This window comes from Lepidothrix coronata, unplaced genomic scaffold, assembly GCF_001604755.1.
Source record: "Lepidothrix coronata isolate B3197 unplaced genomic scaffold, Lepidothrix_coronata-1.0 Scaffold44, whole genome shotgun sequence".
In the NCBI taxonomy this organism is placed as follows: domain Eukaryota; kingdom Metazoa; phylum Chordata; class Aves; order Passeriformes; family Pipridae; genus Lepidothrix; species Lepidothrix coronata.
Genome location: NW_016690224.1, coordinates 1,109,491 through 1,125,726, shown reverse-complemented (window position 1 = coordinate 1,125,726; position 16,236 = coordinate 1,109,491). Strand labels below are relative to the sequence as shown.

Sequence of the window (16,236 nt, the reverse complement as noted above, 5' to 3'; positions counted from 1 at the left end):
TTTTTTTTTTTCTAAAATGATGGTGCATTTTAGCAAACACTGCATTTTTTATAGAGTGTTAAGTTGTGCAGATCACTATGCAGTTGTCTTGGGTTGTTTAAAATTAACTCGACTCATCCTTTTCCTGAAATTATTAAGGTCTGGCCAGGTAGGTGACAGGACTGAGCTTCCAAGGTGGTGATCTGCAGGGTATTAAATGGAGGGGGGAACAATATTTGAAGCATGTGTAAGAATTCTCATCCTATTTAAATTTAGAGCAAACAAATCATACTTTCTCAGTGCAGTTCTGGAAGAACCACTGATTAATGTTAGTTTACAAAGTGTGATGTGCCCGTACCTGAGCCCTGTTTGAAGTGATCTCCCCTTCAGACAAGGTTGCACACAGATTAAAATCACACTCAAGCATGAAACCACTGTTTTAAATCTCGTTTAATAATCAGATCACAAACTGAGTTGCTGAAATCCTTGTGCAAGCTTTAATTTTAGAGCAGTTTGATATTTCATTTTAACTCTCTTCAAGCCTTAAATACTTACATATTTTTACAGTGGTTAGCTTTAGGTGATTTTGCTAATGAAATGTAAAGGGTATGAACAGGGGGCTTATCCCTTTTTAAGGGTAACAAATCCAAGTATTAAGAAGATGCTTGGAGAAGCAGTGGAAGTCAAAGAGCAAACACAGTTAGGCAGGTTTTTGTTTTATCATATGCCTTAGCATTGCACTGTTGGAAGAAGCAGTGATTCTAATAGTTGAGGCAAAGTGAAGGGTGAATAATAAATTACTCTTGCTTTTGTCCTTAATATGGGGTATTAATAATGTATTTGTGAGGGATTTCAGTTGCTCTCTATCCTGATTTCTCTGGTCAAATGATGTTATTCTTACTTTTCCCCCACATAGTGGATATTCTCCCACTCACATTAGGCTGGCTAGCTGAAATGATTAGTTTGTTCTTTAAAAGGCTGGAAGTGTATATACTTCAGCTTCTCATTCTAAGGTAAATATTTGAAGAGTCTTTCTTGCTCTGCATGTTTATAGTACAGAGCTGTTTGGCATTGAAATGTCACAAAAAGCATTTTTCAGTAACATTGTTCTCAACCTTGGAAAAATGATCAGTTAAAACATTGAACATGCTGATCTATTTTTGCTGGAGTTGAATTTATATTTGTTCCCTTCTTTACTAACGAGAGTTGTGTTCTGCTGGGAGCAATCTCACGAGTACAGGGTGTCACTTTTAGTAACTGTAATAATCACAAGAATAAGGCCTTTAAAATATAGTAACTGATAATATCCTGCACTGAATATTAAAATGTTTCCTAAGTGTCCTTGAGAGTGGATAAAGGCTTGAATATTGATGGACATAACTCACTTTCCTGAGGAATAAGAAGGGACAAACACGAGAGCAAATTACTCCCCTGCTTGCAGCTGTGTGTGTGCTGAGTCAAAACTGCCAGGAGACAAGATCCGAAACAAGCTCCTTGTAAGATGAAAAATCAGTGGCACCTGTATGGTCTTGGAAAAGGTTCCAGGAAATGGCAGAATTCCTGCTCAGCTCCCAGTAAAGAATGAGTGACAAATCCTGATTCCCTGAGGGTGAGTGTGGCTTCCTTTCTGTGTCATGTCAGGTGGTGTTCCTATAACCTGAGCCCCTTATCCATTTCCTTCATCGAGTGAGTTGGCAGCTTTTCCAGATAAGTAGGGTCTGGTTTGGAGCTCACAGTAACATATTTAGAAAACAAGATTGAAGTGCATTAGTCCTACCATGGTAACAATGAAAAACAGGGTAAAATAACAGTAATGTCAGCAGACATAAGTGAACCCAAGTTGAAATGTGTTTCTGAAAATCTTTCCTGTGCTGCATCCTCTGCAAGCACTAAGGGAAAACTAACTAATGAATGGAGGCTACTCTGCAGAAAGCCATGCAAGGATAGAATGGTGGCAGCCATTCTGAAAGCTGAAATCCTGGTTAGTGCACTAAAATCAGCAAAAAGACTCTTAAATCCTCAAACATTTCTGTTTATACACCCACAGATTTCTATTCCCAGTAAAGCCCGTTGTAGAGCTGTCAAGGACATACTCTCTCTAATTTGCTTTAAATAGGGGAAGATTATCATCGAGTTATTAAAAATAGTTGAGCTAAAGAGCATGGATAAACTTTTGCTGACAACAGAGAGGACCATTTCTTACAAATACAGTTCTCTAAATTCTTTTTCACCTTTCTGCTAAATACAGCATTAACTGGGTCTGCAGGGGGTTGCTTGTTCTTTAGCTTTGTGTACTGAGATAGGAGTCTGATTCTCAGAGATGTCTCACATTTCACTTGTGGGTGAGTTGGGATGCTGTGATGAGGTTTCTCGTAGACAAGCAGCACTTTTTGACCTCTAAACATATAATTTTCCATAGTTTGTGTAGCTTAATGTTAATTGTTTCCTGCTGTGGTGCAGCAGTTTCTAAGAGTGGGAAATAGAAACTCTCAATTCCAAAATTGAGGATTAGATTCTTATCAGTGCCATGGATTCAAATAAGTCTGTTAAATTCAGTGCTTGTTGCCCAGGCAGTGAAGTGGAGGAATTTGTCATCTCTTAGTGTTTGTGATCAGTGTTTGTGACCTGTTGCTCTCCATCTGTCTGCATGGGGAAGTACATTACAAGATGAAAAATTTGCAGTCATGCAGAATCTTCCATTTGATAACACTGCTGTGAACTTCTGACATACTAGAAAGCAGACTGGAACTTTTTCTTTTTAGAGGCTTTTACAGAGGAGTTGCTTTTCCGTTTCGGTTTTGAATTTGAAGTGATCTGATCAAAGCTGGTAGTGCCTGCAGTAAAGTAAAACCTTTTTTACATCAACCACTTTCAAGTTATTTATTCCCTTTGTGCCTGTGGTGCAAAACTGACTGTGAAACTGTCATTGGGAGCTGCTAAAAAGATTAAAACCAACCTGCAGTATTTTTGGAAATGTCACTGGGATTGCAGGCATCTTAATGTAAAATATGGTAAAACTGAGAGACTTGTTTAATAAGCCAAAAAAATTAACTGACCTGCAGATAGAATGTTTTCCCTAAAACATTTTCTGTAGGACAGGTTAATTTTCTCACTTCAATTGGCAGCTTTTCAGCTGCTTCTTTTAATGCAGTACTGAAGGGAAATGAGATGTTTGGATCACTGAAATTTCTGGCACTGTTGAACTTTCTGCTATTTTCGAATACTTTCCTAATTATCATCCCTTTCACAATAACCTTGAGTGACGTAAAGGACTGTGGCACCAAAGTGAGTGTTGGAAGAGGCTCAGGAGGGGATGTGGGGTGGGAGTCTGTGCTCTGCATGGATGTGCTCTGTGGGATCTAGAACGTACAACAGTCAGTTCCTGACCCATTTATCCTTCCCAAGGAAATGTAGAACAGTCCTCCTGGATGTCAGGTGGTGTTGTAACTCCTGGCAGCTGCAGCTACACTTTGTACTTGCTCTGTACTCGCTCTGTTTGCTCTCACCAAAATGACAGGGGTGCCCTAAGTTCTCGCTCTTCTTCCTTTTCCTTCCTTTTCCCCCTCTGCTGGGCGCCTGCCGTACTGCACCGTTTATAATACGCTAATTTTAGAGCTGGTATCTGTTGCTGTTTTCTGGCAGTTTTTGTCCTTGTCTTGGAAGCCAACATTAGTTTTAATAGTGGAACCTGTGTTCTCGGCAGTACTTCTCCAGAGATCTTCCAGGTTCCAGGGAGGGATGTTTTCTGTAGTCTTTTCCATCCAGTGGAGAGCTTTATTTTTCCAAAACTTCTCATACTTGTACAGTAGAAAAGATTTTACTTGTTAGGAAACTGCCCAGACTGGACACTGAAATTTAGGCTCCCAAGAAATTATTTTTAAGAACAGGAGCGTCTCTGCCTAAAAGAGGGTGGGAATATTTTGCCGTCTGGAAATACTGCAGCAGTTGTTCAGACACAAATAAAATACTACTTGAAACGGGCTGACATTTTTCCCCAGTTGATTAATCTTTAGCTTGTTTCACTGTCAGCTCCAGACTGTTGTTTCTGAGAGGTTATTTTTTATGCTTTGAAAGAACAAATGTGCCTGTACAGGACTATTGAGCTGCTCTTTTGACTTTATGACCAAGCTGTCAATTAGTATCGTACTGTCTGGTCTCTGCAAGCTGCCTTGTTTTGATCCAAAGCAGAGAAAAGAAACTGTAAACAAAAACAGATTTTTCATAGTATATTATTTTTGCCTTTCTTAGAGGGCCTGAGTAATTTGAAGACTCAGAGAAACCTTTTAAGAAGTCATTAGACTAAACATCCTGCATTTCTGTGCCAGCTCTTTCATTGTGGACGAGAAAATCTTTGCACTAAAAATACAGATTCCTCAAACCAACATGCAGTTCTGCATATTCAATTCTTCTGAAGCCAAACCCACTTTATTTCCCAGCTTTTCAGGATACACAGGTCAATGTTAGAAGGAATTGAACACACTCATTTCTTCTGTGCCAGTTCCTTGTTGGACACAGTGGTGACAATGTCACTGGCAGGCAGAGCTGAACCAAACTGTCCTACTGAGTTTGGGAACTGCAGCAGAGCACCATTTCATCTTGTCACGGATTTCTAGAAGCAGGTGACTAAAACAGCATGAGGATTATACCAGTTCAACGAAAATGTATTGAAGAAACTTAGAAAACCGGTGTCTGAAACAGTTTTCAGATCCTCATTTAATCTTTAGCAAAAATTAATGCATATGCTTTATTCATGAGCTTTAGTGACTCAGTGCATTACATAGTCTGTATAATATTTTGTACTTTTTAATTTATGGATGTGAAATACAGGGTTCAGTTTTAGCAATTTCTAACATGACCAAAATCATGGAAAATCAGATTTTTGGCTTCTCGTAAAACTAAATACAAATATATTGTATTATCTCAAAAACAAAGGTGGCTGGTAAAATTTAAGATTAGGGGGAAATCAGTTTTACATTTATAATTCAGCGAGCTTATCACTTAATTCTAAAAATTTCTGTTCTTTATAGCTTCTGGATATTTGGCATTTTGAGTGACTTGCTTGTTGCTCAGGAGTCTTTGGAAAATTACTGTATGGATGAAAAAAATGACTGTGTAGATGAAAAGCCTCATGCGTGCTAAACTGCTGTGACAAAGATTTAACTTCCATTTTTATGCTTCATTACTTCGGATATTTTAATGGAAGCCATGAAGTGCAGTGGTAATTCCAGTGCCGGCGTGGAATGTCAGTGGTGGGCAGGGAAGAATAAAGGAGCACGTATTGCTTGAGAGATAACAGTGTTAAAGCCACGACTTTTGACCTACAACCATGTCACTGTCAGTATATGTTGTAATTTGAACTAAGGTTTAATTTGGAAGCTTGTTTGAGGACGGGTTGGGTGGTTTAGGGTGTTGTGGTTCTGTAGGGCAGCTGGGGTGCCTGGGGTCTCTGGGAGTCGGGGAAGAACTGTTTTAGCAGTAACACTGTAGGGTTGGTAGGGTTTGTATCTGACACGTGATTTTATGTATGGATATTGCACAGCAGTTATTTTATTCATGGTCTGGGTAAGATCCACACTGACTGAACAATGATTTCTGCTCCTGATCAGGGGCTTGCGTAGAAGTCGGAAGCTTCTGTGCTAATGAGAAATTGGAACACAACTGTCTGTTCGTGCTGTTCCCAAAACATGCCCTGAGCACCCCCCGCCCTTCCTGCTGCAGTTCTCACTTGGCTCCACACAGCACAAGGCCCACAGTGGCAGTACAGGGATTTGAGTCATCTGCACCTTCCACATCTCTCACTGGGGTTAAACAGGCTGAAGTGGTAGCTGGCGAAGAGGTTATTTAGGAATTCAGGAAGATAATACTGCATAGGTATTTGGAAGGATTGTTGCTTGCTTTTTTTGCAACTAAAGATCAAACCTTTTTGGATGGGGCATAGATTCTTCAGTCTCAGTGCAATAGGAGTTGCTCACAGTAAGTCACCTTAACTGGGCAGCCTTACCAGTGTAGTGATTTTGTTTCTGGAGGTGTTGGCAGAGCATTTCCAGGCAGCTGAGGCTCAAGTTCTCAGCTCCTTTGGCTTTGATACAGCTAAACCAGTGGGTTATATCATGGACAATGACTGCTGCTCTTACTGCTTTTTTTCCCCTTCAGCTTTATCAGTGTTCCGTGTTGTCTCTGGTTTTGATGCCAAATAAAAATAATCTTCACCACTAATGGCATAGTCAGAAATGTTTTTGTTTAGTCTTATCCTAACCCTGATAAATGCTCTTGTGTGCCATCTGAGCCATAGTTGCTGCTGTAGAAATGTCCTTTGTATTTCTGGGCAACACAAAGGGGGGGGTGAAACTTGTTCAGGCCAGTCTGGTGTCCTTGTCCAGAGCAGGAAACTGATGTACATAAAAGGGAACCAACTGTTATAAATTGTTGCAGTGGGGGCGATTGAAGAGATAATGGAGGGGTGTGAAGGAGGGGAGTTGAGAGGGTGAAGTGGCTTGGGGCTGGGACACAGATCTGCTCACTTGTCTTACTGTGCTCAAAAGGCAGTGATAAGGAGAGATGTTTTGTCTTTGTGGTCCAAAACTGTTTCCTTAACTATAGTCATGGCCTTGCAGTCATGTGCTCCTTTATCTTCCACCTTTGCATCTACAGCGTAGAACGGGGCAGTCCAGGATTTATGGGCACTCTCTTGGGCCAGGTGCTGTGCTGGTTTAGGGGAGCTCACACATTTGAGCTGTGCTGTGGTGATCGAATGGCAGTCGCCCTTTTCTCAGGTTCAGACAGCTTTCAAGTGTGTAACTGCTTCGTTAAAGGAATAAAATATATATTATCACATTGTCCAAGCTGGGTTTATAGCTAAATAGAACTAAACTGTTGCTATTTAAAATGTGACATTGAAGGGGGGAAGTGTTGAGCCATGAATTCTGCTAAATGAAAGTAACACAGGCCTGGAAGAGAACACTCTCCCCTTTCCCTGCAGCATGGCCCTGTGTTTCACCTCAGCAGCCTCATCCTACCCTGGTACCTTCTCCTTCAGTGCTACACTGGCATTTAGTCAGGCTCTTAACATAACCCTGGGGATGTTGCTGCTCTTGATAACTGACTTCTGACTCCTTCTGACAGTGCGAGGATCAAAACCGGGCAAAAACGTGCAACTCCAAGAGAATGAAATTAGAGGACTGTGCTTGAAATCCAGAGAAATCTTTCTGAGTCAGCCTATTCTGCTAGAACTTGAAGCTCCCCTGAAAATCTGTGGTGAGTACTGTGATTTTTGGTTTGGTCTTTGGGCGTGTGTCAGGTCAATGCAGACCTTAGAGAACAAATACTGGATGCTACTTTCACTTACTAACAGTGGAACTAATAAGTAATTGTAGCAAAAGGGAAAATAAAACCTTGCTGAATACCTAGGGCAGAGGAATGGGGAGGAGGTAACATGTGGGAGTTGATGCAGGGACCAAAATATTCCAAACCCAGAAAGTAACTGGTCCAGTTTCACCAGGTCTTGGGGAAGGGATTCACAGGAAGTTTTGGAAAGGAGTTTCTGTATCCATTAAATGACGTTTGGCCCATTCTGAACAAGGGGAAACAGTGAGGAACTGCAGTAGTTTATTGTAGCTGCTGTACAGCGTTGACAATATTTTAAAATCCTGCTGCAAACTTAAATTTCTGTCCCGTTTCTTGGAATTACTTTCTAGTTTGGTTTCACCACACTTGCAGACAGCAGTGCTCATTTTGCACACACGTACATGTCTGCTTATGCTAAAAGAATGAAGAATGTCAACATAAAAGCCTCAGTAAATGCACTTTTGAAAGCTTCTAGCAAACAGTATTTTATCCTACTCTAACACTGAGGACTTACTTCAAATTGAAGCAGCTTGTTCAATATTTATAACATGGGTAGTCTAAAATCATGATTTAGCATTCTGCTTGTCAGAAACAAACCCATGATTTAAACTAAAGGCAGAAATACCAATTTCATTTTTGATGCAGCTTCACTGCTAGAATTTGAATTACTGTTTCCAGAAAACACAGTTGGTTTCTTGGAACCTTCATTTTGTTTTATACAAGGGAACATTTTTAAGTAGCTACCTGCTATTTCTTTGTGCTGTTAACCATTGCATTGCATAGATGTCAAACTTAAAATGAGATGATCTTACATATATTTACTGTAATTTTAAGTACATTATGGGCAGCATGTAACTGCAAGCTTTTTTCTTTCTGAAGCATCTATAATTTTCTCTGGAATAAATCAGAGAATGTAGTGAAGGGTCACTTCTGTGTGGTGTCTGAATCTCGTTGCAGGTGACATCCATGGACAATACTATGACTTGCTCCGACTCTTTGAATATGGAGGTTTTCCACCAGAAAGCAACTACCTGTTCCTTGGAGATTACGTTGACAGAGGAAAACAGTCTTTAGAAACAATTTGTCTTCTGTTGGCCTACAAAATCAAATACCCAGAGAATTTTTTCCTTCTCAGAGGGAACCATGAATGTGCCAGCATCAATAGAATTTATGGGTTTTATGATGAATGTGAGTAACAGAGGTGTTACAGTAACAGCCTCTCTGGCTGCAGACAGCAGGGGAGGAGGTGCCGGTGTTGCAGAGGTAGATGGTTCTTTCTGAATTTGCAGTGCCCCTTCTCATGTGCTCTGTAGAGGGGCCATTAATCCATTTTAGGAAGGGAAGTGTGTCCTTTCCCTGATCCTGTTGGGAGTCTGATCCTCACATACAAATCAGCAACCAACTGGGTAATTTTATTTATTGGCTGCTATGTTAACTAACAGTTCTCAGTGGTAAAATTCAGAAGATAAGGTCATCTAATGAGAGATGAGAGAATGTAACTTGATGTGCTATTCACAACAGTTCATCTTTTCTTTCAGTCTGAGGGGTGGTGTTGTATTCTTGTGAGGGCTGGTCTTGCTGTGGTTATGTTACAGTGCTTGACACCTATTTCCTATTAAGACCTGTAACACTGTAGTGTTAAAAAAGAACCCCCAGCCGTGGCCCTTCCCTGGATACAGCCCTGCTGTACCATGTGCTGTTGCTTTGGCCAAAACCAGTGTCCCCTTTCCTAAACGGGGCAGAGCTGTGCAGCCATCAGTGTGACAGTGCTTGGACTGAGCACCAGCTCCTTGGTGTGTCAGTAGGTGCCTTCAGCTGCAGGAGGTGTTACTTGGAGCAGTGTGTCAGCCTGGTGATGAAGGAAGTGCTGGTATTTCTTTGGCACCGTTGGGCTCCTTCTGAACACACACAGTGTGGCTGTGCCGTCACCGGCTCTGGCTCTGCCGAGGGGGTCTGATGGGGGCTGTACAGAGACATCACCAGAGCAGAACAAGCAATTTTGCTGTGAAATAGAAATGTATGTTCATGTTTCAAAGGATATGACTTAATCCAGATGATATAGAGGAGATGATACTGTTAAATTAATTGTGCGCTGAAGCACGTCACAACTTGTGTGGTGCGACATACTTGGCTTGCAGCTTACAAGATGTGCTCTCCATGTCTTGTTCTCCTCCAGTGAGGAAACAAAGATGTGTGTGGTATTTCAGAGATTAATCACAGGCTTAGTCATAGATCAAAAAATGTTCAGGGTTTGTATCTGTTGGGAGAGTCCTTTTGAAATTCGTAAAACTGTAGCAATTTCGTTTTTCAGTCCCTGTTTCGTTTTTCAGTCTCGTTTCTTTGCTGAGAGTGACTTTATATGGTAAAGCAGAATTTTAAAGAAAATCTGCTTTTCAAGAATTACTGTCTTCCCTTGAAGGAAACGGTAAGATTTTCTGAAATTCTCCAAGGGATAATTTTCCAAAGCAAAATTGGGACTGGAGAGCCTGGCTGCCAACAGGGGAATGCCATCCAGTTGAACAGACTTGTGCTGTTCTCAGAGCTCTGCCACAATGAGAGACCTTTGCAACTGTCTTTGAAGCAATGAAATAAGTCAGTGGGTGTCAGAAGATAAATTGTGTATAGGCTTTTGTGCTGACCTTTTGCAAGTCTCAGTAAACTTAAGGCAGCCATGTTAGATTGGTTGTGGTGTTAGAAAACATTGACTTTTTTCTCCCAAATCTCTTCTAGGTAAGAGAAGATACAATATTAAGCTGTGGAAAACCTTCACAGACTGTTTTAACTGTCTACCAATTGCAGCTATTGTGGATGAGAAAATATTCTGCTGTCATGGGGGTAAGTGGTGTCCTTAGGTGATACTTGAGGAACTGGATACTCAGTATCAGTCGTGGCATTTTCATGTTTACATTGCTGAAGCTTCAAAATTTCAGGGATTTTTCTCTTCCTTGGCCCCTGTAGGAGGAAGGGTTGGGCTTGATGAGTGTCAGTTTTGTGAATCACAGAGCTTGGCAATTTTGTAGCCTCGGACACAATGATCTGCTTTTCCTTTTCCACTAAAACACGTGTTTAATAGACTCTCCTTTAGAGTAAAATATCCTTGTAGGGGTTTGTAGACTTCTGACTAGGAGTTTGTTGTGAATCAGAGTGGTGTGGGATGGAAGGCACCTTTGAGGATCACTGAGTAGAACCCTCTGCCACGGGCAGGGATGTCTTTCACCACGTCAGGCTGCTCAAATTAAACCTGGCAGGTTTAATTTGTACAGATGGGCTTGTGCCTTGTGATACCTGCTCCGTGCAGCTTTTTGAGGGCTTAAAATACGTACTGCACCTTAAATGTTTTATCACTTGCCAGCCATTACAGTTGCCCAGGGACACACATCAGTGAAAAACGATGTGAGATTGGCTTGATACTGTATTTCATCTTACTAGGCCTGATCATCACAGTAAACATACCCTGTGATTTCTGGTGTAAATGCCTCTTTTACTTAACAGCTCTTTTATCAGACACTTGCACAATATTATTGAGATTATTGTAATCCTGTAAAACATGGAAATGGCTTTGCTTATCTTGCTTCCAGTAAATCTCCTAGGAAGTGACTTGTCTTCTGTTACAAATGCCTTCAAACAAACACTGGATTAAAAAAATGCCAGTTTAATGTCGCCGTTGAACTGCGTAAAATGGCAGCGGTGAATCACTTGGAATACGGAGTATTTTTGTCCTGAAGGAACACGTCAGTCCTGCAGAGCAGAGCTGGACTGACATGTGGACTGTGTGTGTGTGTCTTACCTCTGACAGGTTTGTCACCAGACCTGCAGTCGATGGAGCAGATCAGACGAATCATGCGGCCCACTGATGTACCAGACCAAGGTCTCCTGTGTGACCTCCTGTGGTCTGACCCTGACAAGGATGTCTTGGGCTGGGGTGAAAATGACAGAGGAGTGTCCTTCACTTTTGGTGCTGAAGTGGTTGCTAAGTTTCTCCATAAACATGATTTGGATCTCATATGTAGAGCTCATCAGGTATTGTCATTTTGTACTTTAAAACAGAGAATAGTTCAGGTTCAGGAGGACCTGGTCCAGCCCTGCACACACGTGCTCAGCCCGAGGTGCTGAGGGTCTTGTCCGGCCAAATTGTAAATATCTGTGAGGATCTCTGAATGTGTCCCAGTGTTTAACAGCCCTTGTAATGAACATTTTTCTTTAATGCATAAAAACTGTGACTCTTGAACAAGGGTTTTCTCAATGCTAATGGACTCTGTTGCCGAACTGGTTCTTGTGATGCTCCTGTTTTGCTGTAAAAGTTTGGAACTCATGCTCCTTAAACACATCCTCTGGTAAAGCTGCTTTGCACCTTGGCAGGAAGAATCTGCCCAGACTAACACTTCTGCTTTTCTCTCTAAAGGTTGTTGAAGACGGATACGAGTTTTTTGCAAAAAGGCAGTTGGTAACTCTCTTTTCTGCCCCAAATTACTGTGGAGAATTTGATAACGCGGGTGCCATGATGAGTGTGGATGAAACACTAATGTGCTCTTTCCAGGTACAGTAGCTAAACGTTTTTACCTCCTAGTTAGTGAGGTCACATGTTAAATTTGTGGAATTTTGCATCAATGCTTTATTGTTAAAAAATAATAATAGTTCCAAATAAGTCTTTACAGCTATCACATGTAGACAGGGCAGTGTTTGCAGTCACGTCTTCAAAAATGTGATAAGCCTGTGCTGGTGTGATTAGATGAACTGTTTTACCCTGGAATTAAATCACCCAGGCAAAGCTGTTGGCTGTCAGCCTGGTCCTACTAGTGTGGGCTCTGGGATCAGCTGCTCCAAGCCCTGGCCTAGCTCAGAGCAGGAAAGAGAGGGAATTCTGGGCACGTTTAGGCTTGGCCAGAAGACCCATATAACACCTTTGAGTGAATTACTGAATTTGGAAATTTGACTGGAAAACAGCTAAAACCTTTTGCTAAATGACCCCACTGTCTTTTCAGATCTTGAAACCTGCAGAGAAGAAGAAGCCCAATTCCAGCAGACCCGTAACACCTCCCAGGGGTATGATCACAAAACAAGCCAAGAAATAGTCACTTGGCTCTGCCTTGTTGGGACTTGTATCATAGTCTATAACCTCCATTTTTAAACCTGTCATGTTGTGCTGTTCAGCTTGCTCAAAATAGGTAACGTGTTTGTGGTTTTCCTTTTCCATTTGATGAATGGCATTTGCTGGTTGTAACAGCGAATGAAAGACTTTTGTCCCTCCCAGGAAGAGTTTCAAAGTCCCCTTTTTGTCGGTGTTACAGCAGCACAGCTCCACAGCATCCCCTGCCAGCCGGGTAAGGCACGGCTGCTGGGACTGTACCATGAGTAGTGTAAATCTTGTTCTTTAGGATCTAAAGAGGGCACTCGTGTGCTGTGAGAGTAGAGATTTGTTCCTGTCAGCGATTACATACTGTTTATACAAACCACTGTGAACTTTTTTTTTACGTTAAATTTTGTTTTAAAGGGATTGCTTTTCTTTTACTGTCTTGTCTCTAGTTTTTATTGCTGTTGACATTAGGAATAACCTTCAACCTTGCCAGCATCACTGGTAGGATGTATATTTAATTCAGACACACGATCTTCTCCTTATACTTCAAATGACAATTAAAGCCATTATTTTAAGTGTTTGTGTCTCTTTCCTGAAGCCAAAGTTTGCTTAGAAACCCGTTTGTACACGACCCCCCCGCTGAGTTGGCCGGGCTTCCCATCCATACCTTCCTCTCAGAGAGAAAAGGAAGTCCTGGCTGGAAATAGCACATAAACACTTGTCCATGCTCAGAGTGAACACATTTGTACAGTTTCCTTGTGTTCCATGGAGCAGATCATAGTGCTGAGACAGCAGTCCCAGGGCAGGGACAGAAATGGCTCTGGGAGTGACAAAAATGGCTCAGGATCTGCTGGAAGGGGTTTGTGCATTTCAGCCTAAAGACTTTGTTCTACAAAGAAACCCAGAAACTCTAAGCCAACCAGGTGTTACTCTTGATCACCAGTTTATATAAATCTCTCACAGAATCTTGTTTTTTAAAAGCTGTTGATCTTTTTTGAACAGATGACAGTGTACAATACCATGTAGTGAAAATCACTTATTAAATGATGAAATTGTTAAATCTTCTCCGTGTTGGTTTATCACAACCTAGGCCCTGCTCTCCAAGGGCCTGACTTAGAGAAATAAATTGTTCTGGAAACCCACGGATTCTCGGTTTGGATTTGTCCGAGCTGCAAGAGGGGGGATTTTAAACAGCAGTGTTGGGTTTAGCTCTGGGTCCCCCCCCAGGGGGTGCAGCTCCCCCAGTGACACGTGTTGGTGACAGCGGTGTGAGAGCTGGTGTTGTCACAGCCCATGCTCACAGCACCGCACACGGGCGTGGGAGGCCACGCTGGGCTCGTGTTCATTGTTGTGTGCACTGAGCAGGGCTGGGCTTGAACACAAGTGCTGCTCTGAGAGGAGGGGTAGAGCTGAGGGCAAGATCATTTTCCTCTGGTTTGTAATTAGAGAACTGAGTTCTTGGTGAAATGGGGAACTTGGGTAAACTTTATCAGTGCTGGTGTGGGCCGGCTGCCACGGGTGAGTTTGTGTTGCTGGGTGAGGTGTGTGCCCAGAACAGCCTGGGTCCCTTGTGGCCCTGTGGAAAATGCTGTGGGATGTTCAGCACTCAGAGGAGGCGGCTTGTTCACAACAACAACTGCAGTGCTGCTGCATCCCCTGAGGAACAAGTTTGTCGCGGAATGCCCCGCTTGCATCCCCCGCTGGCTCTGTCCTGCTGTCCCACCCAGTTCCCCTCCACGTTCGGAGTGAGTGGGACTCTCTTGATACAAATACATTTTCTGGCCAGACCCCAGCCACCGATTTTATTTTTTAATGTATTTCTCTGAATCAGAGCTGTTTTCCTGCTCTGAAGACCTTTTACCCCTCCCTCTACAGCTAATTAATCAAAAACCTCTTGCTAAGCACGATGAGCTCCTTTTATCACGTGTCACAGATCACCTGTTAAGAGTTTCTCACAGACTTTCACCTTTTAAATCACACTTGTGGTTTCCTTTGGGGCTCTGTAATTTTTCTCCCTCCTTGTACAATGTCCTGTAGTCTGTTGCTGCTGTAGTGAGTTGGGCTGTGCCTGGTCGCCCCTCACTCCCCTGCACTGGCTGTGTCACACCTTTGTCCTCCGTGATTTGTTTTCTCTCCTCAAAGGCAGTTTCGGTGACACAGGTGCCAATTCTGGGCTGTGTTCTCTGCCCAGCTGCATTCCCTGGGGGTGGGTCATGCACCTCGAGCTTCCTGGGGTGCAGGTGGAGGTGGATGGGTCCTGTCCCACTGCAGGGCTGGGAAGGGAAGGAGCTGCTGGTCCCACTGCAGGTTCTGATTGACAGCTCAGAGGCGTGTTTTATGCCCATTTGTTGGGGGTGGGTTGTTTAATCAGTGGAGGGACAGAAGGAGGAGTAGATGCTGATTCCTGATTTTTTTTCCATAACAATACAGGTAGCTGGAACTTGTGACAAACCCAAGTTCTCCTCAGTCCCTGTCTTGTGCTCTGGAAAGAGTGGTAAGATCTGAGGCACTCCCTTGCTTTGGGTATCACTCAGTGACACGTCTCTAATTTCTTCAAAATAAAGAGTGTCCCCATTGCCATCCAGCTGTGGAAAGGCTTTTTTTCCACACAGGTCACCATTGCCTGTTCCTGGTTTGCTTTGGGATGTGTCAGGGCTGTTGTGGCTTTCAGCTTGGAGTCAAGTCAGGCTGGAGCACTTCAACAACAAAACATCCATTTTCCTTGCAGTGTTCAGATGTTCAGACCTGTTCAGGTCTCCGGGGACACGGGGTGGAGGGGTTGGGCACATGTCCCTCATAGGGAAGCAGAAGCTGGTGGGGTTTTCTCCTTAAAATCCACAGTCCTTACCCAGACGGGGGTCAGATCTGCAGAGCTCTCAGGTGCAGATCTTCCACCATTGGCTGATTGTGTTGGTGTTTATTGGACTCAGCTGAGACCAAAATGCCCAAATTAGCTGGAAAGCCCCAGGACAAACCTCCCTGCTGCGGCTCCAGGGCTGTGCCTTTGCTGTCCCACTCCTCTGCTCAGCTCTGTAAGTGGGTGTTCTGGGGGGAGGCTTGAGGGATGGGGCATTTGGAGTTCCAGGAGGGTGTTACCTGTGTTCATTCCCCAGGGAGAAGGATGGGGATGGGCCTGTGCACTCTGGGATGAGGTGCTAGAAAATACTTAGGTTCCAGGAAAAGTTTTAGGTGTTCTCTGGGAGGAAACCCTTCCCAAAAGGGTCTTGGGGCTCCTAAAAGTGCAAAACTGGAAAGATGTTTATTACTTAGAGAAAATCAGAAATATTTATGATTTGTTGTAGCAGAGATGCCTCAGAGGTGGGTTCCTGGTGCTTTTCACAGCTGATGGTTTTTTCAGGACACTTCCAAAACAGCTTGTTTTTGGAAGCCAGAGGGGAACCCTAAACATGAAGAGGCCTCTGACCAAACAGGAGCCTATAAATGGAGGCAGATTAAACCAGGCCTGATACCTGGGTTTTATATTCATCTAATCCCTGGACCTCCACCAACTTTGTGGGACTGATCTGTGTCCCTGCTCAGCAGCCGCGCTCTGAGCTCGGCAGAGACTCAGGATTTAACTTCCCACCGTCCTGGATCTTTGCTCGCTGTGTCGGGCAGGGAAAAAAAAAAAAAGTTTAAAAACAGTGGAGAAAAAAAAAAGTTTAAACTCCATCCGGCGGCGTCTCCTGTTCCGGCAGCTCCCGAGCGGGGAAAAAAGAAAAGCTGCGGAAAGGGGAAATGTCGGACGGGACCGCCGGGGACGGATGGGGGGGACGCTGTGGATGGATGAGGGGACTCTGAGGATGGACGGCGGACCCGAGGATGGATGGGGGGACCCT

General features: G+C 43.2%; 1 protein-coding gene across 1 annotated transcript in view; it reads left to right on the top strand.

Annotated features, from left to right (window-relative positions):
• PPP1CC (protein phosphatase 1 catalytic subunit gamma) overlaps window positions 1-14,981 on the top strand; it is a gene marked incomplete at its 5' end in the record, with an annotated part of 17,406 nt that extends 2,425 nt beyond the window's left edge. The window contains 7 exons of the mRNA XM_017814359.1: window positions 7,102-7,233; window positions 8,281-8,511; window positions 10,054-10,158; window positions 11,120-11,343; window positions 11,726-11,860; window positions 12,306-12,366; window positions 14,828-14,981. Of these exons, the coding sequence (XP_017669848.1) occupies window positions 7,102-7,233; window positions 8,281-8,511; window positions 10,054-10,158; window positions 11,120-11,343; window positions 11,726-11,860; window positions 12,306-12,366; window positions 14,828-14,844 (905 nt within the window). The remainder of the gene's footprint in view (window positions 1-7,101; window positions 7,234-8,280; window positions 8,512-10,053; window positions 10,159-11,119; window positions 11,344-11,725; window positions 11,861-12,305; window positions 12,367-14,827) is intronic.
• Window positions 14,982-16,236: the final 1,255 nt, after the last annotated feature.